The following is a 26,751-nucleotide window of genomic DNA, read 5'->3' as shown; positions in this document are numbered from 1 at the left end:
TATGCACCAAAATAACTGTTACGCCGAGCGCTCCGGGTCCCCGCTCCTCCCCGGAGCGCTCGCTTCACTCTCCCCGCGGCAGCGCTCCGGTCACGTCCTCTGACCCGGGGCGCTGCAATTCCGCTGCCAGCCGGGATGCGATTCGCGATGCGGGTAGCGCCCGCTCGCGATGCGCACCCCGGCTCCCCTACCTGACTCGCTCTCCGTCTGTTCTGTCCCGGCGCGCGCGGCCCCGCTCCCTAGGGCGCGCGCGCGCCGGGTCTCTGCGATTTAAAGGGCCACTGCGCCGCTGATTGGCGCAGTGGTCCCAATTAGTGTGTTCACCTGTGCACTTCCCTATATCACCTCACTTCCCCTGCACTCCCTTGCCGGATCTTGTTGCCTTAGTGCCAGTGAAAGCGTTCCTTGTGTGTTCCTTGCCTGTGTTTCCAGACCTTCTGCCGTTGCCCCTGACTACGATCCTTGCTGCCTGCCCCGACCTTCTGCTACGTCCGACCTTGCTTTTGCCTACTCCCTTGTACCGCGCCTATCTTCAGCAGCCAGAGAGGTGAGCCGTTGCTAGTGGATACGACCTGGTCACTACCGCCGCAGCAAGACCATCCCGCTTTGCGGCGGGCTCTGGTGAAAACCAGTAGTGGCTTAGAACCGGTCCACTAGCACGGTCCACGCCAATCCCTCTCTGGCACAGAGGATCCACTACCTGCTAGCCGGCATCGTGACAGTAGATCCGGCCATGGATCCCGCTGAAGTTCCTCTGCCAGTTGTCGCTGACCTCACCACGGTGGTCGCCCAGCAGTCACAACAGATAGCGCAACAAGGCCAACAGCTGTCTCAACTGACCGTTATGCTACAACAGTTACTACCACAGCTTCAGCAGTCTTCTCCTCCGCCAGCTCCTGCACCTCCTCCGCAGCGAGTGGCCGCTCCTGGGATACGCTTATCCTTGCCGGATAAATTTGATGGGGACTCTAAGTTTTGCCGTGGCTTTCTTTCCCAATGTTCCCTGCATCTGGAGATGATGTCGGACCTGTTTCCCACTGAAAGGTCTAAGGTGGCTTTCGTAGTCAGCCTTCTGTCCGGAAAAGCCCTGTCATGGGCCACACCGCTCTGGGACCGCAATGACCCCGTCACTGCCTCTGTACACTCCTTCTTCTCGGAAATCCGAAGTGTCTTTGAGGAACCTGCCCGAGCCTCTTCTGCTGAGACTGCCCTGTTGAACCTGGTCCAGGGTAATTCTTCCGTTGGCGAGTATGCCGTACAATTCCGTACTCTTGCTTCAGAATTGTCCTGGAATAATGAGGCCCTCTGCGCGACCTTCAAAAAAGGCCTATCCAGCAACATTAAAGATGTTCTGGCCGCACGAGAAATTCCTGCTAATCTACATGAACTTATTCACCTAGCCACTCGCATTGACATGCGTTTTTCCGAAAGGCGTCAGGAACTCCGCCAAGATATGGACTCTGTTCGCACGAGGCGTTTCTCCTCCTCGGCTCCTCTCTCCTCTGGTCCCCTGCAATCTGTTCCTGTGCCTCCCGCCGTGGAGGCTATGCAGGTCGACCGGTCTCGCCTGACACCTCAAGAGAGGACACGACGCCGTATGGAGAACCTCTGCCTGTACTGTGCTAGTACCGAACACTTCCTAAGAGATTGTCCTATCCGTCCTCCCCGCCTGGAAAGACGTACGCTGACTCCGCACAATAATGAGACAGTCCTTGATGTCTACTCTGCTTCTCCACGTCTTACTGTGCCTGTGCGGATGTCTGCCTCTGCCTTCTCCTTCTCTACAGTGGCCTTCTTGGACTCAGGATCTGCAGGAAATTTTATTTTGGCCTCTCTCGTCAACAGGTTCAACATCCCGGTGACCAGTCTCGCCAGACCCCTCTACATCAATTGTGTAAATAATGAAAGATTGGACTGTACCATACGTTTCCGCACGGAGCCCCTTCTTATGAGCATCGGATCTCATCATGAGAGGATTGAACTTTTGGTCCTCCCCAATTGCACCTCGGAAATTCTCCTTGGACTTCCCTGGCTTCAACTTCATTCCCCTACCCTGGATTGGTCCACTGGGGAGATCAAGAGTTGGGGGTCCTCTTGTTCCAAGAACTGTCTAAAACCGGTTCCCAGTAACCCTTGCCGTAACTCTGTGGTTCCTCCAGTAACCGGTCTCCCTAAGGCCTATATGGACTTCGCGGATGTTTTCTGCAAAAAACAAGCTGAGACTCTACCTCCTCACAGGCCTTATGATTGCCCTATCGACCTCCTCCCGGGCACTACTCCACCCCGGGGCAGAATTTATCCTCTCTCTGCCCCAGAGACTCTTGCCATGTCCGAATACGTCCAGGAGAATCTAAAAAAGGGCTTTATCCGTAAATCCTCCTCTCCTGCCGGAGCCGGATTTTTCTTTGTGTCCAAAAAAGATGGCTCCCTACGTCCTTGCATTGACTACCGCGGTCTTAATAAAATCACGGTTAAGAACCGCTACCCCTTACCCCTCATCTCTGAACTCTTTGATCGCCTCCAAGGTGCCCACATCTTCACTAAATTGGACTTAAGAGGCGCCTATAACCTCATCCGCATCAGAGAGGGGGACGAGTGGAAAACGGCATTTAACACCAGAGATGGACACTTTGAGTATCTGGTCATGCCCTTTGGACTGTGCAACGCCCCTGCCGTCTTCCAAGACTTTGTCAATGAAATTTTTCGTGATCTGTTATACTCCTGTGTTGTTGTATATCTGGACGATATCCTAATTTTTTCTGCCAATCTAGAAGAACACCGCCAGCATGTCCGTATGGTTCTTCAGAGACTTCGTGACAACCAACTCTATGCCAAAATTGAGAAATGTCTGTTTGAATGCCAATCTCTTCCTTTTCTAGGATATTTGGTCTCTGGCCAGGGACTACAGATGGATCCAGACAAACTCTCTGCCGTCTTAGATTGGCCACGCCCCTCCGGACTCCGTGCTATCCAACGCTTTTTGGGGTTCGCCAATTATTACAGGCAATTTATTCCACATTTTTCTACCATTGTGGCTCCTATCGTGGCTTTAACCAAAAAAAATGCTGATCCCAAGTCCTGGCCTCCTCAAGCAGAAGACGCCTTTAAACGACTCAAGTCTGCCTTTTCTTCGGCTCCCGTCCTCTCCAGACCTGACCCTTCCAAACCCTTCCTATTGGAGGTTGATGCCTCCTCAGTGGGAGCTGGAGCTGTTCTTCTACAAAAAAATTCTTCCGGGCATGCTGTCACTTGTGGTTTTTTCTCTAGGACCTTCTCTCCAGCGGAGAGGAACTACTCCATCGGGGATCGAGAGCTTCTAGCCATTAAATTAGCACTTGAGGAATGGAGGCATCTGCTGGAGGGATCAAGTTCTCCTGTTATTATCTACACCGACCACAAGAACCTCTCCTACCTCCAGTCTGCCCAACGGCTGAATCCTCGCCAGGCCCGGTGGTCTCTGTTCTTTGCCCGATTTAATTTTGAGATTCACTTTCGTCCTGCCGATAAGAACATTAGGGCCGATGCTCTCTCTCGTTCCTCGGATGCCTCAGAAGTTGAACTCTCTCCGCAACACATCATTCCACCTGACTGCCTGATCTCCACTTCTCCTGCCTCCATCAGGCAGACTCCTCCAGGAAAGACCTTTGTTTCTCCTCGCCAACGCCTCGGAATCCTCAAATGGGGTCACTCCTCCCATCTCGCAGGTCATGCGGGTATCAAGAAATCTGTGCAACTCATCTCCCGCTTCTATTGGTGGCCGACTCTGGAGACGGATGTTGTGGACTTTGTGCGAGCCTGCACTATCTGTGCCCGGGATAAGACTCCTCGCCAGAAGCCCGCTGGTTTTCTTCATCCTCTGCCTGTCCCCGAACAGCCTTGGTCTCTGATTGGTATGGATTTTATTACTGATTTACCCCCTTCCCGTGGCAACACTGTTATTTGGGTGGTCGTTGATCGATTCTCCAAAATGGCACATTTCATCCCTCTTCCTGGTCTTCCTTCTGCGCCTCAGTTGGCTAAACAATTTTTTGTACACATTTTTCGTCTTCACGGGTTGCCTACGCAGATTGTCTCGGATAGAGGCGTCCAATTCGTGTCTAAATTCTGGAGGGCTCTCTGTAAACAACTCAAGATTAAATTAAATTTTTCTTCTGCATATCATCCCCAGTCCAATGGACAAGTAGAAAGGATTAACCAGATCTTGGGTGATTATTTGCGACATTTTGTTTCCTCCCGCCAGGATGACTGGGCAGATCTCCTCCCATGGGCCGAATTCTCGTATAACTTCAGGGTCTCTGAGTCTTCCTCCAAATCCCCATTTTTCGTGGTGTACGGCCGTCACCCTCTTCCCCCCCTCCCTACTCCCTTGCCCTCTGGTCTGCCCGCTGTGGATGAAATTTCTCGTGACCTTTCCATCATATGGAGAGAGACCCAAAATTCTCTCTTACAGGCTTCATCACGCATGAAGAAGTTCGCGGATAAGAAAAGAAGAGCTCCCCCCGTTTTTTCCCCTGGAGACAAGGTATGGCTCTCCGCTAAATATGTCCGCTTCCGTGTCCCTAGCTACAAGTTGGGACCACGCTATCTTGGTCCTTTCAAAATTTTGTCTCAAATTAATCCTGTCTCTTATAAACTTCTTCTTCCTCCCTCTCTTCGTATCCCTAATGCCTTTCACGTCTCTCTTCTCAAACCACTCATCCTCAACCGTTTTTCTCCCAAATCTGTTCCTCCCACTCCTGTTTCTGGCTCCTCGGACATCTTCTCGGTCAAAGAAATTTTAGCTGCCAAAAAGGTCAGAGGGAAAAATTTTTTTTTAGTGGACTGGGAGGGTTGTGGTCCTGAAGAGAGATCCTGGGAACCTGAGGACAACATCTTAGACAAAAGTCTGCTCCTCAGGTTCTCAGGCTCTAAGAAGAGGGGGAGACCCAAGGGGGGGGGTACTGTTACGCCGAGCGCTCCGGGTCCCCGCTCCTCCCCGGAGCGCTCGCTTCACTCTCCCCGCGGCAGCGCTCCGGTCACGTCCTCTGACCCGGGGCGCTGCGATTCCGCTGCCAGCCGGGATGCGATTCGCGATGCGGGTAGCGCCCGCTCGCGATGCGCACCCCGGCTCCCCTACCTGACTCGCTCTCCGTCTGTTCTGTCCCGGCGCGCGCGGCCCCGCTCCCTAGGGCGCGCGCGCGCCGGGTCTCTGCGATTTAAAGGGCCACTGCGCCGCTGATTGGCGCAGTGGTCCCAATTAGTGTGTTCACCTGTGCACTTCCCTATATCACCTCACTTCCCCTGCACTCCCTTGCCGGATCTTGTTGCCTTAGTGCCAGTGAAAGCGTTCCTTGTGTGTTCCTTGCCTGTGTTTCCAGACCTTCTGCCGTTGCCCCTGACTACGATCCTTGCTGCCTGCCCCGACCTTCTGCTACGTCCGACCTTGCTTTTGCCTACTCCCTTGTACCGCGCCTATCTTCAGCAGCCAGAGAGGTGAGCCGTTGCTAGTGGATACGACCTGGTCACTACCGCTGCAGCAAGACCATCCCGCTTTGCGGCGGGCTCTGGTGAAAACCAGTAGTGGCTTAGAACCGGTCCACTAGCACGGTCCACGCCAATCCCTCTCTGGCACAGAGGATCCACTACCTGCTAGCCGGCATCGTGACAATAACTTGGAAAGACCCGACAAAAACTAGTGGGTTTTAGCTTAGTAAATGAGGGCCATTCTGCCAAACCAAAACACTAAAAGGGTTATCCATGTTATTATTTTTTTAAATGGCCCCAAACACAATAAAACAATGACTATCCATGCTTACCTATCCAATCTAGCGCTTATTCTCTGTACAAGCTCTGGTCGGCAGCCAGGTGTTATTTGGGAAGTGGATGATGGGTGATCACTGCAGCCAATCAGTGACCTCAGTGGTCGCATGCTGTGTCCTTAGCTTCACTACTCAGTAATGAGTACCATGATGCCAGGAGTATGACATGTGACTGCTGAGGCCACTGATTGGCTGCAGCAGTCATGGGTCATCTGATTCTCAAAAAAAAAAAAAAAAAACACCAACCGGAGCTTGTATATGGGATTGGACAGGTGAATATGGATGGTTTTAGCACAATTGGGGCCATTAAAAAAAAAAAAACTGTTAAAATAAATAAATAAATACCTATTGTGCCAATCAATTCTTAAAACTGTTTATCATTTTTTTTATACATATTTATATTTATAACTATTCCAAAATCAACTATAAGCCTAGATTTGGCACATAGTTCACAAAATACCCCATTCTATGTGTTAATGGATAGTTAACTAACATACTGTATACTGAGTGCTTCCACCTAAGTATTTAAAGGAAATCTGTCATCAGTGTCACCTGCACTAACCGGTCGGTACACTGATGAGAATGATACTTACTTGGTCCTTTTCCATGCTCTGGTTCTTTAGCAATCTTCTGCTGTATCTTCCGTTCCGGGGTCGACTTGGAGCATGGGCGCTCCAGTGCTGTCACCACTGCTGTTCTCTACTGGGTTCTGCTGCTAGCAAACAGCAGAAGTGATGTCACCGCCAATGCTCCAAGTCGGCCCCGAAATGGAAGATACAGTGGAAGATTTTCGGGAGAACCAGGTAAGTATTGTTGTCATCAGTGTCACCTGCACTACCTGTCTGTCCCAACAGGTTAGTGCAGATGACACTGATGGCAAATTTCTTTAATAGGGTGCTTCACTTTAGATAAACTTATTCACTATCCACAGGATAGTGGATAAATATCTGATCGAAGAGGGTCTGGCCTTTGCACCCCACCATGATCTCCCTGAATAGAGCCCATTTCACACCTCTGAACACTATCTCTCCCCACTAAGTGCTCCAAAACACAGGCCATCTTCTGAGATGGCCTCCACTTGTTAAACAGTAATAGCTGCTCAGCCAGTCATTTGAGTACGGTCTCAGCCAGTGATTGGTGGAAGGGCAGTGTGAGGTCTACTCTAAGGAGATAGGAACATTTTTACCAATTTCATCAATTATATATTATATTATGGTCTGTGCTCAGTATGTGGGCCTGCATAGTTTGAGGTCTATTCTGAGGAGACAGGAAAATTTTTACCAATTTCATCAAGTATATATTAGATTATATTTCTGGTATATATTATATCAATCTTTTTGGGTGGTTAACGTTCTGGTGCAATTCATACCTTGGGGGCATTAGTGTTTGTACATATGCTCATAACTAACAATAGCTTTATTTATTTCTTTTCTTTAATTTTTTTCACTTTCCATTTATTATATTATAGATGAATTGTCCAAATATTGTGAAAATGGAGGAAACTTCAATATATCAACAACAACTCTGCTAATGAAAGAAAATCCTGAGATCTTACAAAGTATCTTCAATGAGATTGTGGCTCTTAGACAACATCTGGAGAAGAAGGATCTTCAGGAAAACGCTAATGAATGGCTCAGTGTTGGATATGTACTTGATAAATTTCTTTTCTGGGTGTATGTAGCAACTATTTTGAGTTATATTGCTAGTTTGTCAGTTTGTTGGTCATATCACTATATATCAGATGATTTCAACTAATGTTATTGATTATAGAGTCACCACTTTAACCCCTTAAGGACTCAGCCCATTTTGGCCTTAAGTAACCAACAAATTTTTGGTTTTTGCATTTTCATCTTTTCCTCTTTCCCTTCAAAAAATTCTAACACTTTCAATTTTGCACCTACAGACCCATATAAGGGCTTGCTTTTTGTGTTACCAAATGTGCTTTGTAATTACATTACTTATATGATAATCTATGGTGAAACAAAAAAAAAAAAAAAACGTGTTTGTGGAGTGAAATAAAAAAAAACTCCATTTTGTAAATATTGGGGCCTACCGTTCCTATGCAGTGCACATTTTGGTAAAAATGACACCTGATATTTATTCTGTAGGTCCATATAGTTACAAGGATACCTGATTCATGTAGATTTTGTTTTATTTTACTACTTAAAACAATCATGACTACATGCACCAAAATTTGTATGTTTAAAATTTTCATCTTCTGACCCCTACTGTATAACTTTTTTTTTTCTGCATAGGGGGATACATGAGGGCACATTTTTTGCATCTTAGTCTGTAGTTTTTATTGGTAACATTTTTGTTTTGATGGGACTTTTACTTTTTGATAGATTTTTTTTAATTTTTTTATAGTATATGAAGTTACCAAAAATGCACAATTTTGAACTTTAGTACTTTTTTACATGTATGCTATCGACCGTGCGGTTTAGTTAACCTTATATTTTAATAGTTCAGACATTTACACATGCGGCAGAACCACATATGAATATTTTCATCTTTTATTACATTATTTCATTTTAAAAATGGGAAAATGGGGGGGGGGGGGCAAACTTTTATTAGGAAGGGGTTAATTCTCTCTCTCTTTTTTTTTCATTTTAGCCCCCATAGGAGGCTATACCATGCATTCTTTTGATTGCATATACTGTTCAATGCTATGTCATAGCATAGCATTGATCAGTGCTATCGGTGCTCTGCTGCTCCAGCCTGCTGAAGCTTCCTGGAGCAGCAGATCACAGATTGGATGGCGAGGAGGCAGGTAAAGGCCATCCCGCTGTCCTCTCAGCTGATCGGGACATTGCAGTTATACCGCGATGGTCCCGATCAGCTCCACTGAGCTGCCAGGATACTTTTTTGTTTTAGAAGCTGCGATCAACATTGATTGCAGCGTCTAAAGGGTTAATTCTGGGTATTGGTCCGATCAGCAGTGCCCGGCATTAACCCTGGATCCTGGTTGCTGGCAGTAGTCGGGACCCACGGGGTTTGACTCGTTTTCCGCTCGTGAGAATGCTTTACACCCCTGTAACGGGACCACAGCATACAGGTATGCCCTGCATCCTTAAAGGGGTATTCCAGGAATAAAAAAACAGGCCTTTTTTCTTTCAAAGACTTCTTGCTGTTTGTCTAAACTTTGGGTGTGGTTCTGCAGCTCAGTCCCATTGAAGTGAAAGGTGCCAAGTTTTAATACCACACCCAAAGTGGAGACAAGGAGAGCGCTGTCTTTGAAAGAAAAAATGCCTGTTTTTTTTATTCTTGGAATACCCGTTTAAGTACCAGGAAGCAAGGGCGTACCTGTACGCCCTGCATCCGTAAGGGGTTAAACTCGAGGATGCAACTTCTTTGCATACCATATTTAAAGGGGTACTCCGCTGGTTAATAAGTTAAACAGATTTGTAAATTATTTCTATTTAAAAATCTCAAATGTTCCAGTACTTAGCTGCTGTATGCTCCAGAGGAAGTTGTGCAGTTTTTTTTTGTGTCTGACCACAGTGCTCTCTGCTGACACCTCTGTCCATGTCAGGAACTGTCCAGAGCAGGATAGGTTTGCTATGGGAATTTGCTCCTACTCTGGACAGTTTCTGACATGGACAGAGGTGTCAGCAGAGAGAAAATAAATTTAAAAAGAAAATAACTTTATGTGGAGCATACAGCAGCTGCTAAGTACAGGAAGGATTATGATTTTTAAATAGAAGTAATTTGCAAATCTGTTTAACTTTCTGGCACCAGTGGATTTAGAAACAAAGGGGGGAATTTATCATTGGTTTTACCCTGGTTTTGTGGTTTACATTTGTCTCATAGTTTGTGTCTAAAAAGAACATAACAAGTCATGATTTCAGTTGATATCATGCAGTGGTAAGGAATTCATGAAATGCGACTTTTCAGTTTGTCGCATCTTTTGTCGCAACTGCGCTCAATTAGGTGCAAATCTACACCAGCCCTGACTTGGCTTACAAATCTGACTGCAAACAGCATTATAAAAAAAGTCACACATTTTGTCCCACGGATAAAAAGTCGCCCAAAAAGCCACAGAGGGCACAATACAAAGGGGAGTACTGGAGTAAGAAATGTGATCAGCGCCAGATTTATCACTTGCCAGGCACCATGTAATAAATCTGGTGCAGGTACACAGTTTTCACCACATGAATTAATGGGGGTAAAAAGACGTTCACCTACACCACTTGATGAATACCCCCCCCAAATTGTTTTCCACCCGAGTTGTGTGATTCATGTGATGAGTTACATAAGCCGCCAGTGATGATTTACCATTTTGCACTGTCCCACTCTGTTACATCACCTTTTTAAAAAAAAAATTTTTAATCTGACATAAATATGGCCAAATAAATAGCAAGAGCGATATGACATATGGTTTATTGCGTTGCACTTCATTAAGTGTTTAATATATTAAAGCAGAAATAAAATTGAATTAAACTAAAGTTATACACTAAACTAAAGAAATACACTAAAGTTAAACAGTTTCTGACAATTCTCATAAGAAATTGATAATGGTTATATAAGCGTAGAAAATATAGTGCTTATAAAACTTAAATGTCTCTTTGTACAAATCAGTGTTTTCTCAACAGTGTGTCGCCGACTGTTGCAAAACTACAACTCCCAGCATGCCTGGACAGCTAAAGGCTGTCCGCCATGCTGGAAATTGTTGTTTTGCAACAGCTGAAGGCACACTGTTTGGAAAATACTGGTTTAAATATTTATTGTTCAATGTATTCATGCATGTGATGATAACATGGTAAAATGTGTCACTTGGATTAAGAAAATACATAAGACAGTGTAACAGTTTATTTTCTATTACAATTACATGTTTGTATGGTTAGTGTACTTACTGTCTGGGATGCAGATGGTATTTATTAAAAAAATATAATAAAAATAAATTATTGTTGGCAGAACAAGTCTGAATATGTTACTGTTCCGAAAAAAAAATACCCTTGTATTGAAATAACTGAATTTGAATCTTCATATACGGAAACACAAAAGAAATAATGAAGAAAAAATTATTAAATGGGAATCTGTAAAGGAGTTATCCCTAGAACGCAAAAAAAAAAAAAAAATATATATATATATATATATATATATATATATGTATAAATAAATAAATCTCTATCACTATCCTAACACTATCCATGTAAGAGCAGCCAGTCATGTTCACTTTCATTGTAGCTTATTTCTTCCTCTATATACGATTCTGGACTCCTATGTGGGTCGGCACCTGTGTGATCATGGGCATCATCTGAATTTTATGTATAGAAATAGACATAGACTGGGAATTGCACTTAAAAAGTTCTTTATCTCCAAATTCATCCATGTACAAACAGAGAGATATACAGAACATAATCACCCGGTGCTCAATAGACTGCTCAGAGGTTATTCCACTCGGTGTCTTCAGAACCTTCCATCCCAGACTTGCTGCTTGCTGGACGGTGTGTTCCTGGCCATGTGGACGCTAATTCTGAGAGGGTGTGGAAACGCTCGCTGGCATGCCAGCGAGCGTTTCCACACCCTCTCAGAATTAGCACCGGGTGATTATGTTCTGTATATCTCTCTACTGTTTTGTACATGGATGCACTTGGAGATAAAGAACTTTTTAAGTGCAATTCCCAGTCTATGTCTATTTCTATATATATGGTTTACTACACTCGGGAGACGGAGCCCTGAGATAGACATAGGGAAGCCACCCATTACGTGCACACCTGTGGTCTGATTATGTTGAGAAGTTGATACATCATCTGAATTTACCAGTAGTGTATTGCTGTCTTGCCCTTAGTAACTCCATTACTACCAGAGCACTCTTCTCCTGTCTCCCTCCACCGACCTATATTAAAAGTAATCCCTTACATGCAGCTCCAGAGAGTGCTATAGGATCTAATCTCTCCAGAATATTCTTCTCCAGTGTCCCCACCAATTCATCATTTTTATCTATTGTTTGATCTGTACCTGTATAAGCTGTATAAGTAAAGAAAGATAATATAGTACTAAACAGAGATACATTCTAGTCCCCCACACATACTCCTTCCCACCATTCTAAAAATGCAGTGTGAAAAGACCATTAACCCCTTAAGGACGCATGACGTAAATGTACGTCCTGGTGAGGAGGTACTTAACGCACCAGGACGTACATTTACGTCCTAAACATAACCGTGGGCATCGGAGCGATGCCCGTGTCATGCGCGGCTGATCCCGGCTGCTGATCGCAGCCAGGGACCCGCCGGCAATGGCCGACGCCCGCGATCTCGCGGGCGTCCGCCATTAACCCCTCAGGTGCCGGGATCAATACAGATCCCGGCATCTGCGGCAGTTCGCGATTAAAATGAACGATCGGATCGCCCGCAGCGCTGCTGCGGGGATCCGATCATTCACAACGCCGCACGGAGGTCCCCTCACCTTCCTCCGTGCGGCTCCCGGCGTCTCCTGCTCTGGTCTGTGATCGAGCAGACCAGAGCAGGAGATGACCGATAATACTGATCTGTTCTATGTCCTATACATAGAACAGATCAGTATTAGCAATCATGGTATTGCTATGAATAGTCCCCTATGGGGACTATTCAAGTGTAAAAAAAAATGTAAAAAAATGTAAAAGTAAAAGTAAAAAAAAGTGAAAAATCCCCTCCCCCAATAAAAAAGTAAAACGTCCATTTTTTCCTATTTTACCCCCAAAAAGCGTAAAAAACATTTTTTATAGACATATTTGGTATCGCCGCGTGCGTAAATGTCCGAACTATTAAAATAAAATGTTAATGATCCCGTACGGTGAACGGCGTGAACGAAAAAAAATTTAAAAAGTCCAAAATTCCAACTTTTTTAATACATTTTATTAAAAAAAATTATAAAAAATGTATTAAAAGTTTTTTATATACAAATGTGGTATCAAAAAAAAAGTACAGATCATGGCGCAAAAAATGAGCCCCCATACCGCCGCTTATACGGAAAAATAAAAAAGTTATAGGTCATCAAAATAAAGGGATTATAAACGTACTAATTTGGTTAAAAAGTTTGTGATTTTTTTTAAGGGCAACAATAATATAAAAGTATATAATAATGGGTATCATTTTAATTGTATTGACCCTCAGAATAAAGAACACATGTCATTTTTACCAGAAATTGTACGGCGTGAAAACAAAACCTTCCAAAATTAGCAAAATTGCGTTTTTCATTTTAATTTCCCCACAAAAATAGTGTTTTTTGGTTGCGCCATACATTTTATGATATAATGAGTGATGTCATTACAAAGGACAACTGGTCGCGCAAAAAACAAGCCCTCATACTAGTCTGTGGATGAAAATATAAAAGAGTTATGATTTTTAGAAGGCGAGGAGGAAAAAATGAAAACGTAAAAATTAAATTGTCTGAGTCCTTAAGGCCAAAATGGGCTGAGTCCTTAAGGGGTTAAAGGGGTACTCCAATGAAAAAAAAAAATTTAAATCAACTGGTGCCATTAAGTTAAACAGATTGTAAATTACTTCTATTTAAAAACCGTAATCCTTCCAGTACTTATCATCTGCTGTATGCTCCTCAGGAAGTTGTTTTTCTTTTTGAATTTCCTTCTGAATTACCTCTGTTCATTTTAGGAACTGTCTGGAGCAGGATAGATTTGCTATGGGGATTTCCTCCTACTCTGGACAGTTCCTAAAATGGATAGAGGTGTCAGCAGAGAGCACTGTGGTCAGACAGAAAGGAAATTCAAAAAGAAAAATACTTCCTGTGGAGCATACAGCAGCTGGTAAGTACAGGAAGGATTAAGATTTTTAAATAGAAGTAATTAATAAATCTGTTTAACTTTCTGGCACCAGTTGATTTAAAAAAAAAATGTTTTCCAGGGGAGTACCCCTTTAATACGCTAATTCTGTTTTCCAAATTCCTTTCCTAGGAAACTTATACAAAAGTCCTACATGTGCTATAGCAGTTATGAACACACTTTTTTTTTTTTACTAGATCAACTTAAAAACAAATGTTTTCCCATACTATATATTCTGACATTACTTGACTGTTACATACATGTATAAAAATATAATCTCTTTTCTGTTTATGGTATAAAACATCGCCTGTTGTTGTAACCTGGTGTTCATATTGTTTTTCCTCCTTTTCTTTGGAGTCTTTTGTATTGAAACTCACTTATATGTAATCTGATGAAGAGGGGATTCATGCTACAGTTTCATTAAATCACAGTTTTGGTTTCATGCAGCTATTCGATTCACAAAAAGGTCACCCCAGATCCAAGTTTGTATAATTATTTATTCATGTAGGGTCACTGACATTTCAATCCAATGAGAAAGATGTCACAGCTGTACACCTTGTAGATCCTACAAATATATACATTTACTATACAAACTGCTGTGTTCTTAATACAGCTGAAAACAGTAAGTGCGCTCCCTAAAGAGTTTTACTTTTATATTTTACTGGTGGCTAGTGTTGAGCAGCATAGGCCATATTCAAATTCGCGATATTTCGCGAATATATGGACGAATATTCATCATATATTTGCAAAATTCGCATATTCGTAATATTCGTGTTTTATTTTCGCATATGCGAAAATTCGCGTATGCAAAAATTTGCATATGCAAAAATTAGCATAAACCACAATTAGCATAAGCGACAATTCGCATATGCAAAAATTAGCATATGCAAATTTTAGCATATGCGAAAATCCGCACGCCAGTCTCACACAGTAGTATTAGAGCCTTCTTTACACCACACAAGCTGGAAGCAGAGAGGAATGATCACTGTGATGTTTACTGTGAAAAAAAAAACAAAAACGAATATTCATAATTACGAATATATAGCGCTATATTCGCGAATATTCACGAATTCGCGAATATGCGATATTCGCGAATAAAATTCGCATTGTGAATATTCGCGAGCAACACTAGTGGTTACATGTAATCCTATTAGGTACTCTGACTGTGTTCATTTTCAGTTATTTTTCTGCTTGAGAGGTATTTGTTTGCAGTGAGGATCCATATTTTGAGGTTTATACCTGCTTTCCACTGTATGCCACTACTAAACCAATAACAAGTAAAAGGAAAACACATAGAGCACTAATTAAAAAAGTATTAAATTTAAAAAAAAAAACTCGACACCACCCCTCCTTGACCTTTTATATTAAATAAAAATCAGTTCCGAATCTGACTAAATATATATATATATATATATATATATATATGTATATATATATTGTGACGGATCCTAGAGTCACCCTACCTACTTGGATGGACTTTAGGACATCACTATTTGTACCCCTCAGTTGATGTTGTCCAGTGACATAAAGCTCAGAGTTACTTTTATTTACTGTTTTCATACACTTTTGCACACTGTCCACCTCCTTTACACAATACACCTTTTGCACATGGTTCACATTTTGCACACGGTCCACTTTTGGTACAATGCACTAATTCTACACATGCTTCTCCTTTTTGCACACAGTCCAATTTCTGCACACCTCCACCTTTTGCACTCAAGGCACTGTATAGGGAGAGCTATTTTTATTGGATTATCTCCCAGACTCACTGTCACCTGTATTGTCTTTACTGACCCTTCCCCCTGTGATGTCCTTCCTATAAAAGAAGACACTTGTTCCACAATAAAGAGTTCTGATTTTATACCTGAAGACAAAGGTGTTGCCTGGTTCTTTGGGTACAAGGATGCAATAATCTCTAGTTCTGCCTGGGGATATTGCCTGTGATATGCTGGGGCTTGTCATCCCCAGTGTGTATCAGGCATCCTGAGTTAGAGGTTTGAATTCCTAGGCTGGGTGCGCCCAGCCTAATGAATCTACTAAAATGTAGGTGCCAGTGTGCCAGTGCTGCATCTCGAGGGCTGGCTACAGTACACAGCTGTTCACAGTTTAAGATCTTATTCAATAAATTAGAAAACTAAAGGCAAAAATTTTAAGAAATAAATAAAACTAATAAAAATAGTAATCTCAAATATATTTTACTCATCAAATTCCAACAATTATCCTTAAAATTTTATTTTCGTTATGGCAGGCTAAATAATAGCAGGGAAAATAAAACGTAAGTGTCTTATCGGTTAGAACATTTAATATTCAAAGTAAAGATGCAAGTGATAAATCATAATAGCATGGTAAAATGTATGACTTATATTTAAAAATACAATACTGCATGTGATTGTAGCATAATAATTGTGCTGCTTTAAGATGTTTAACTTGTATTAATATATTTTTTGCTCTTAAATGTTCAAATAACTCATATATTCTGCAGCTCCCAGTAGCATTTATCGAGATTTGTGATTTAATCTTCCACAAAATACTTTGTCTTATTGACTGTATAATATTTTTGCAGTATTAACACTGTTTATTTCTATATTTGTATGTGCCTCAGCACATACATTTTTATGGTAAAGTGTACAGCCTCCAAAAGCTGCTTTTTTTTACCAATATCCCCCCACAAATTTTTATTTTGGTTGCGCCATACATTTTACAGTAAAATGAAAGGTGTCATTACAAAAAAACAATTGGTATACGTAAAAAAAACCTCTCATATTATTATAGTTATGCCTCTTAGAAGGCAAGGAGGAAATGCAAAAATAAAATTGTGTCTTTAAGGTCAAATTAGGCTGTGCCCTTAAGGAGTTAAAAATATAATGTCACCGATAGAATTTTTCTACAACTAGGTAGAATAAGGTGCATATATAGATAGCAATTCCTATTAGTAAACAAATGCACCTGACACTGAATATATCAGCCAAATAAAAAAATCTTTATTATACATATAACAATTAAAATGATTGAAAAAGCAATACATATAGATACACAACACAGCACCAGTACATACAAGGTATAAGAGGATAAGCACAAAGTATTATAAAGATACACAGGTCACAACTAGCAGCGGTAATACCGGATAAAGTACCAGAAATACATATACGAAGTACAATACAGATAAAGCATGGACCTGGTAAAACAATGCAGACAAGTAACATGTAAACAAGCAAGAATACAGTGCCAAATCCTACCTATACCTGACCCCAACGATCGTTTCACAGAATGACTCCGCTTCCTCAGGGGGCGTTTACATCTTACTTGTCTGCATTGTTTTACCAGGTCCATGCTTTATCTGTATTGTACTTCCTATATGTATTTCTGGTACTTTATCCAGTATTACCTCTGCTAGTTGTGACCTGTGTATCTTTATAACATTACATTTTACTATCTTTGTGCTTATCCTCTTATACCTTGTATGTACTGGTGCTGTGTTGTGTATCTATATGTATTACTTTTTAAACAATTTTAATTGTTATATGTATAATAAAGATTTTCTATTTGGCTGATATATTCAGTGTCAGGTGCATTTGTTTACTAATAGGAGTTGTGAGTAAAAAATATGTCAATAGAAAATATAGAAAATTTGAACATTTTTAAAAGCCCTCACCAAAAACTACAGGAAGGATTTAAAGGTGAACTCCACCCCTAGTCATCTTATTCTTTATCCAAAGGATAGGGGATAAAACGTCTGATCATGGAGGTCTGGCTGCTGGCACCACGACATTCTGAACATTTATGTTGTGACGTCACACCCTGCTTCCTCCATCATCTCTATAGGATTGGGTGTGATGACCACCTTCCCCCCTTTCATAGAGATGAATGGAGGGGGCATATTATGACATCACGACCACGGGCATCAGAAGCCGGCATTCTGAACATAAATTTTTAGAACACTGGGGTGCTGGCTCAGAGATTGCGGCTGGACCCCTCTCAATCTGACATCCTATCCCCTATCTTTCAGATAGGGGAAAATATGTTTATGGAAGGAGTACCCCTTTAACAGTGGCAGCCACAGGACCAATGTAACACTGACAAAAAAAAACAGCCACAGGACCCCCATAACATTACCAGCCAGGACCCCCACTGCTGTAATAATGATAAAACTCCCTTGAAGGATACTGCTTCTGGACTGAAAACTGTATGCACTGTAATTGTGGTTTGTGGACAGAGACAGTAAAATAGAGTTTCCTACATTTGCCTATGGACTTGTGATATAGTGTCTTGTTCTTCGAGTCTATTGCAACAATATTTCCAATGTAAACTCCCAGGAATTAATTGTCAGACACAGACTTATTTGACTAAATCTAAAATTACTAAGTCTGTGTTTTTCATGGATATTAAAATACATCCATAAATAGCAGTAAGTTAACCACAAATTTGCTAATAAGTCTGGAGCCGAGATTCAAGTATCGGGTAAACCCAATATTTGTACCGAGGATTTTAATAGAGACAATTGTAAGTCAACTCTGTTGAAAGAGATATTATTTCTCTATATTATATGTAATCTGCCCAGTCTACACTACAATGGCTTATGGTTGGATACAGGGCATCATATTCTGCCTCCTTTGCATCTGGTCAAGTGAGTACATTACAAATGTTGTTTTTAAGTAGATTAATTTATTCATCTCTTTTCATTTATAACAAAAAACAGAAATGATACCAAACGCTGGGGATGATTTGGACATTTTCAAAGTAGAATTTTTTACCTTGTTTCTTGTGGGGATCAACTATATACTATAAAACTTTCTTGAACTCTGTTAGTTTCAGATATAGCCTATGAGTAAAACCTATGGTAAAACCTATGATGAGACCACCGATAAAACCAAAGTTAAAATCACAGGATAAAATCCTCAGGTAAAACCTTATATAAGATAATGATGATGACTGTTTAAAATGCTGGTATATAATGACTATTTAAAGTGCTAGTAAATCGAAGTCGTGGATAATCACACTACTATTAGTGCCGCGATACCCCCCTATTGTCGGGAACGTGTGGAAATATTGAATTAGATTCGCGTATGTAATCTTACTGTGATTCAGAAGTTCCTGGTCCTTGGAGGGTGAGGAGTTCCGTAGTAATGCTCGTACAAAAGAGTCCAAAGGGTGGGGGAAGAGACTGCCCGGCCGGCGGCGTCTCTGCCACTTCAAACCCCGATGTGATATCCGCCCGTGTGTTCCCGGCGGTCAAAGGTGACGTAACTACAGGTACCTGTGTTATCCAAAAACCTTCTGACGCGTTTCAAAAGCATTCAGCTTTCTTCGTCAGGGCTGGTGTGCTTGGATTCCGGTCTCCTTTATATATCCTTCCATCGGGAGTATTAACCCCTGGTGTGCCGGCATAAATTCCTTTCCTCCTGTGGTCCAGGTGAGTAATATTGTTATTTCTCCACAATAGTTTATACATATGTATCTCTGAAGGGAAATGTATATGATGTCCATACAATGTATTTTGTATGGATTACTGTATTGATTTATGTATAAAAAAAGATCATGAAAATTATTTAAAAAAACAAAGACTTCCAATTCCGCATTCAATCCGTGGGGAATCATTGTGTCCAAATTAAAAATCCAATGGGATTCTGCTCGAGATAACTGAGCAATGTAGTTTCCACCCCTCCAAAGTGGGGGGATTTTTTCAATCCCGAAAAAAGTTGATCCAATGGGTGATTTATTGTGGGTGTCGCTATAATGTAGAGATATGAACTATGAACAATACCATCAAGAAAGCTTAAAATTGTTGGGAGATATGCACACATACGAAAAATTAAAGTATAACCCCACTGAAAAATACAACAAACAATTAAAAGGTCTGATCAAAGAAGGAATGGATGAGGGTATATTAACTAAAAAAGAAGCGGAATATATAATAATTCCAACACTACGCATTCCAATATTTTATCACATTCCCAAGATACATATATCGGTGGAAAACCCCCCAGGACGCAAATTGTATCGGGAATAGAGTGTCTGACCTCAAATTTGTCCCGATACATTGATGTATTACTACAACCCTGTGTTGAAAAATTGCCAGCCTATCTTAAGGATACGGCCCATGTATTACGTACACTAAAATATGTGACATGGGAAAAGGATTACATTATAGGGACTCTAGATATAACGTCCCTATACACTATTATACAACATAAAAAAGGAAGAGAAGCGGCTGAGCATTTTTTAAGTTTAGAAAGCACTGCACCCACAAAACAAAAGGAATTTTTAGGAAAATGTATTTTATTCATTTTAGAACATCATTATTTTAAATATGAGGAAGATTTTTACTTGCAGAAGGGGGGTACAGCGATGGGGACCAGATTCGCACCCAGTTATTCAAACCTATATGTCGAACTATGGGAAAAAGAAGTTATATACCCTAGACAGGGACTGAGTGTGAATCTGGTCCTCTGGAAGAGATTTATTGACGACGCTGTTTTTATATTGAAGGGAGATAAAGTTAGTCTGGATACTTTTTTAAATGAAATTAATAAAAATGAATTTTATTTAAACTTTACAGCTACATATAGTAACACTTTAGTCCACTTTTTAGACCTTAATATTAGTATCCAAAACAATATAATTAATACAAGTACCTATGAAGCCAACAGACAGCAACAGCCTTATACAGATCGACAGCTGCCATTTGCCAATTTGGCTTACCAACATACCATGAAGCCAGTTTATGCGTTTGAGGAGAAACTGTTCTGATATAAACACCTACAATACAGAAGCCAATGACTTACAGAAGAAATTCCTAAATAAGGAATACAAGGAGGCACATCTAAAAAATGTAAGTCAAGAGGTGGCAGATATGGATAGGGAAAACCTCATTAAACATAACCCCCTCGAAAAAGATATAAAGGATGAACCACTTCATATCCCTATCATAACTACAAATAGTAAAAAAAAAAAAAAAAAAAATAGGACTAACAAATAAGAACACTGATACAGTAAATAATCAGTTCCTTCCCTTAAAAAATGGCTTTTTTCCTTGAAGACAGTGCAAACCATGCAGGACCCTGGAAAATTGTGCACCAGTATTAAAAATAAAAAATGGCAATGTAGAAAATAAAATTACAAGCCATATCAATTGCAAAACAAAAGGAATAATATATGGACTGAGGTGCCCATGTGGAAAATTCTATATAGGTAGGACAAAAAGACAGTTATCCACACGCATAGGAGAACATATTTAAATATAAACAGAGGATTTGAGGGACACCCATTATCTCTACATTATAGAGACACCCACAATAAATCACCCATTGGATCAACTTTTTTCGGGATTGAAAAAATCCCCCCACATTGGAGGGGTGGAAACTACATTGCTCAGTTATCTCGAGCAGAATCCCGTTGGATTTTTAATTTGGACACGATTCCCCGCGGATTGAATGCAGAATTGGAAGTCTTTGGTTTTTATAATTTTCATAATCTTTTTTTCATACATAAATCAATACAGTAATCCATACAAAATACATTGTATGGACATCATATACATTTCCCTTCAGAGATACATATGTATAAACTATTGTGGAGAAATAACAATATTACTCACCTGGACCACAGGAGGAAAGGAATTTATGCTGGCAAACCAGGGGTTAATACTCCTGATGGAAGGATTTATAAAGGAGATCGGAATCCAAGCACACCAGCCCTGAAGAAGAAAGCTGAATGCTTTTGAAACGCGTCGGAAGGTTTTTTGGACAATACAGATACCTGTAGTTACGTCACCTTTGACCGCCGGGAACACACGGGCGGATATCACATCGGGGTTTGGAGTGGCAGAGACGCCACCGGGCCGGGGCAGTCTCTTCCCCCACCCTTTGGACTCTTTTGTACGAGCATTACTATGGAACTCCTCACCCTCCAAGGACCAGGAACTTCTGAATAACAGTAAGATTACGTACACGAATCTAATTCAATATTTCCACACGTTCCCGACAATAGGGGGGTATCGCGGCACTAACAGTAGTGTGATTATCCACGACATTGATTTACTAGCACTTTAAATAGTCATTATATACCAGCATTTTAAACAGTCATCGTCATTATCTTATATACGGTTTTACCTGTGGATTTTATCCTGTGATTTTACCTTTGGTTTTATCGGTGGTCTCATCATAGGTTTTACCATAGGTTTTACTCATAGGTTTTATTCCAGGTATTCATTAACCGTATTTTAGCAAGTTCTAGCAGTGATATCTTTTAACATATTTTTCAATAGTGGTCTCTATCTTTGTGCGGTTGTCAGGGACACGCACACAAAGGACAGCAGCAGTAGGCACACTCCATAGAACCTATTGTTAGCGCTAGTGTGGTGTATCTGTATAGATACAACTTCTTTCCTAGTTTCAGATATAGTATATCATAGAATTATAATTTGATACAATCTTAGATGGGACAAGCTATTTCCACCCAAGATGGGGATTTTGGTATGTGTCCTACCACTTTTGGTCTCTGAAGTTCAGTCTGATAGCTGTTGAATGGACAACCATTGATGTATTTATTTACTGTTGCCCCATGTCTTACTAGTCCTCTTATTGTTTATAATATATACTTCCTGTTTCCTTCCACCATCATTCCCTCCACATCTTCAGTTCAGATCTGGTACACCTCAATACCCCTTATCTGTAGAAGGGTCCACCAGCTCCTCCTAATCCCACCAGCTCCCCCTAAACTCTCCCCATTGATACTAAACACTAAATATGTTTTATTTTTTTTAATTTTTTTTATCAGTACCTTCTGAGAGCCCAAATTTTTTTTCCCATCAATGAAGCTTCATTATTCATATGGCATAAATAACACATAGGCCCAGATTTATCAAACTGCGTGAGAGAAAAAATGGAGAGATTTTCACCCAGAAAAAAAACCACAGCTCAGCTAACAAGTTCTGGTAAAGTGAAAGCTGAGCTGTGATTGGTTGTTATGGGAAAATCACTCCACACAGTTTGATAAATCTATGCCATAATATGTATTATGTGGTTCAGTGTGATTACGACAGCACAAATTTGCTTTTTTATATTTCTATGTATATTTTGCACAATAATTTTTTTTGTAAATAACTATTGAATAATTTAAAGAATGTTTTTTGCAGGATGAGTTGTATTTGTCATAGGTAACATGAAAAAATGCTGTTCCTGCAGCTATTGCCTGTGTGTCTTTGTGCACTGAGGACAAGCAGGCCTCTGTATACTGAGGACAAGCAGGGATCTGTACACTGAGGACAAGCAGGGCTCTGTACACTAAGGACAAGCAGGGCTCTGTACACTAAGGACAAGCAGGGCTCTGTACACTGAGGACAAGCAGAACTCTATCCACTGAGGACAAACAGGGCTCTGTACACTGAGGAGAAGCAGGGATCTGTGCACCGAGGACAAGCAGGGATCTGTGCACTGAGGATAAGCAGGGCTCTGTACACTGAGGACAAGCAGGGCTCTGTGCAGTGAGGACAAGCAGGGCTCTTTGCAGTGAGGACAAGCAGGGCTCTGTACACTGGGGACAAGCAGGGCTCTGTACACTGAGGACAGGCAGGACTCTGTACACTGAGGACAAGCAGGGCTCTGTACACTGAGGATAGGCAGGGCTCTGTACACTGAGGACAAGCAGGGCTCTGTGCAATGAGGACAAGAAGGGCCATGTACACTGAGGACAAGCAGGGCTCTGTGCTCTGAGGACAAGCAGGGTTCTGTACACTGAGGACAAGCAGGGCTCTGTACACTGAGGACAAGCAGGGCTCTGTACACTGAGGACAAGCAGGTCTCTGTGCAATGAGGACAAGCAGGGCTCTGTGCAATGAGGACAAGCAGGGCCCTGTGCAATGAGGAAAGAAAGGCTCTGTACACTGAGGACAAGCAGGGCTCTGTGCACTGAGGACAAGCAGGGCTCTGTACATTGAGGACAAGCAGGGTTTTGTGCACTGAGGATCTACTACATGCCCGGGCTCACACAGAAGGCTGACCTGTCCTATCCACCCTTCATGTATTTTGTCCCAGCCGAGGCAAACAGATAATAGCTGCAGGGACAGCCTTTTTTCACCAAAAAATATATACATTTTTTAACCAATGTATATAACAGATATACATATGATGTTATTGTCTACATTATATCATATTCTTTGAAATGGCCATATACACTTTATTAGTTATTGGAGTACAGAATTTGCCCTGTACAAATATGGTTGCTAGTGGCCTACGGGCCACTACCTTGCACAGATCGAATAATACTATATATAACACTATAGCCCCCAAGAGAAATAGTGAAAAGTCCTTATTAATGGGGGTAGCACCTTTTTAAAGAACCAGTCTGTATAAATTGCAGCAATAATACCTTCTGATGAAAGGGTACTAAATACTTGCAGAACACAATGTTAACTCTTAAATGTTTCCCTATGGTATGCAGTCAAAGTTTACTTTGCCTTAGATGTCCACTCTGTCCTCTGGCCAGTTCATCTCTAGTTAGGGCCTCTCTCAGCCGGTCACAGTCAGCGGCTCCCAATGCCCTTCACTGTATTGCCACCACACATTCAGTCAGCAGTAACAGACTTGCTACTCAGCAACACAAGCAATTAGTGCTTCTGACATTACGACCATAGTGATACCAGACTCCTCCAGCCAGCATGGAACCAGGAAATCATGTTCCCCATGTGCCCAGTGACATTGGCAGGATATATAAGGGAGAAAGCGACAAAATACCATAACAGTAACCACCTTATAAGTATTAAATAACAATATGGACTTTTTTTTTAATTATTACAATTAGAAAATATTATGCATTGTGTGATCCAACAAAACATCTGATATATAATCATGTGACAACCATCTGTGGTTGTTTATTGGGCAGCATGCTAGAACAACGGCAAATACTTTTTCTTAAAGGGGTACTCCCGTGGAAAACTTTTAGTTTTTTTTAATCAACTGGTGCCAGAAAGTTAAACAGATTTGTAAATTACTTCTATTAAAAAATCTTAATCCTTCCTGTACTTATTAGCTGCTGAATACTACAGCGGAAATTATTTTCTTTTTGAAACACAGAACTGTCTGCTGACATCACGAGCACAGTGCTCTCTGCTGACATCTCTGTCCATTTTAGGAACTGTCCAGGGTAAAAGGAAATCCCCATAGCAAACATATGCTGTTCTGGACAGTTCCTAAAATGGACAGAAAGGTTGTGATTTTTGAAAGAAATTAGCTCTGTTTTTCTATTTCTAGATAATCCCTTTAACCCTATAAAACTACCGTAGGCACTTTATACATCTGAAGATAAGCTTCCCTACCATGTCTGGATGTCCTCTTGCTCATCAGAGAAAGTGGATAAAACAACTTTTAAATGTATGTATATTAGTCATAACTAGTCATTGGCGCTTTCCAAACTAGTCACTGTGCCCAGGCCTGTAATAACACCTCAGGCAGGGTTGGCAGCCCGGGCATGTCCAACTTCATTGTTCTTCTCACTGAATGTCCCACGTGTGGATGCAGCTGCGGCGTACCACATACAGAAGTGCTCACATAGAGGCTCATATAGCCTGCACGTGAATTTAGTAAGAAAATCAGTAACATCCGCTGTGCCTGGGCTGTCAATGATGCCTGAATAGGCTTGATAAGAATTCGAATAAGAATAGACATGGATACAGGTTAAAACTGGAGAAAAACTGTTCCAGGTTAAACCCCCCCAAAGGACGAGGGGGCACGCCCTCCGTCTGGAGAAGAAAAAGTTTAGTCTCAAGGGGCGACACGCCTTTTTTACCATGAGAACTGTGAACTTATGGAACAGTCTACCTCAGGAACTGGTCACAGCAGGAAAAATTAACAGCTTTAAAACAGGATTAGATACATTCCTGGAACAAAATAACATTAATGCTTATGAAGAAATATAAAATCCCATCCCTTATCCAATATCGCGCCACACCCCTACCCTTCAATTCCCTGGTTGAACTTGATGGACATATGTCTTTTTTCGACCGTACTAACTATGTAACTATGTAACTATGTAACAGTGCAGGATGCGGTGACTAGTTTGGAAAGTTGAACACTCCATGACTAGTTGTGACCAATTTTTTTTAATTTGTTTTATCCACTTTGTCTGAAGTTAGTAATGGTGCATATCGTTGGCTCTGTAAATTTCCATATAAAGTATGACATGTACTGAGCATGTGTTCTTTTCATATTGGTAAGATATATTATTATTATTTATTTTTTTGATGGTTTTGTTTGGAGGAACCCAAGAAACATCCATTATTAAACAGTCAAACTCGACCCCAGCGCACCTTTTACATTACCTGATGGATGGATACGAAGCAAAGCTGAGACCAGTAAGAGACTGGAAAAAGGCCATTGTAATGCACATAGACATAGTTATCTATGGAATCCTTAAAGTAGTAAGTGACCATTTCTTTATCATAATGTAAATGTTCTCTAGATGTAGGGTTTCTATGCAATGCTTTAATAAGTGTAACAATGTTAACTACACTTTTCATTCCCTAAACTCTATATAAAGGGGTATGTGGTTTCAGCAAATAAAAATTATTCTTTATATAAATCAAAGTTATAGGATTTCAATTACAATGCATTCCCTGGTAAAAGTTATGGAATCACCACACTTGACTATCTAGCTCGGTGGTCTTAAACTGTGGCCCTACAGATGTTGCAAAACTTCAACTCCCAGTATACCCAAGATTAGGGATCAAACGTGTATCGGTTTGGCCGTTATTATCGGTCAATATTCACGATTTTGGATGTTATCGGTATCGGCAATTACCTTGCTGATAATCCGATAATTCCCCGACCCCCCCCCCCCCCCCCGGACGGCCCCCCCACACTGCACCGCCCCCCCACCACACCACACCCCTCGCACCGCCTCCCCACCGCCCCGGCCAGAGACCGCCGCTGCCCCATTGCCTCCCCCATCCCCGGTTTTATAATTAGCTGTTCCCGGAGCCCGGGGTCCGCGCTACTTCTGGCTCCTGCCGAGTCCTGCATTACGCTCTGCGCTGCACAATGACAATTGAAGTCCTCAACGTGACGTCACCGTCAGTGCGCACAGTGACAGCTCAGTACCTCGCCGGAGCAAGAAGTAGCACGGACCCCGGGAACAGCTAATTATAAAACCGGGGATGGAGGAGGCAATGGGGCAGCGGTGGTGGTTGGACTAGGGAGGACC

At 41.6% G+C, this 26,751-nt stretch overlaps 1 protein-coding gene across 1 annotated transcript in view; it reads left to right on the top strand.

Annotated features, from left to right (window-relative positions):
- Positions 1-20,304, top strand: part of LOC130293222 (5-hydroxytryptamine receptor 3A-like) — a 48,377-nt gene extending 28,073 nt beyond the window's left edge. The window contains exons 8-9 of the mRNA XM_056541725.1: positions 7,267-7,503; positions 20,114-20,304. Coding sequence (XP_056397700.1) covers positions 7,267-7,503; positions 20,114-20,304 — 428 coding nt within the window. The remainder of the gene's footprint in view (positions 1-7,266; positions 7,504-20,113) is intronic.
- Positions 20,305-26,751: the final 6,447 nt, after the last annotated feature.

This window comes from Hyla sarda, chromosome 10 (genome assembly GCF_029499605.1).
Source record: "Hyla sarda isolate aHylSar1 chromosome 10, aHylSar1.hap1, whole genome shotgun sequence".
NCBI classification, from domain to species: domain Eukaryota; kingdom Metazoa; phylum Chordata; class Amphibia; order Anura; family Hylidae; genus Hyla; species Hyla sarda.
Note: the sequence above shows the minus strand (reverse complement) of the source record. Positions and strands in the feature narration are given on the sequence as shown.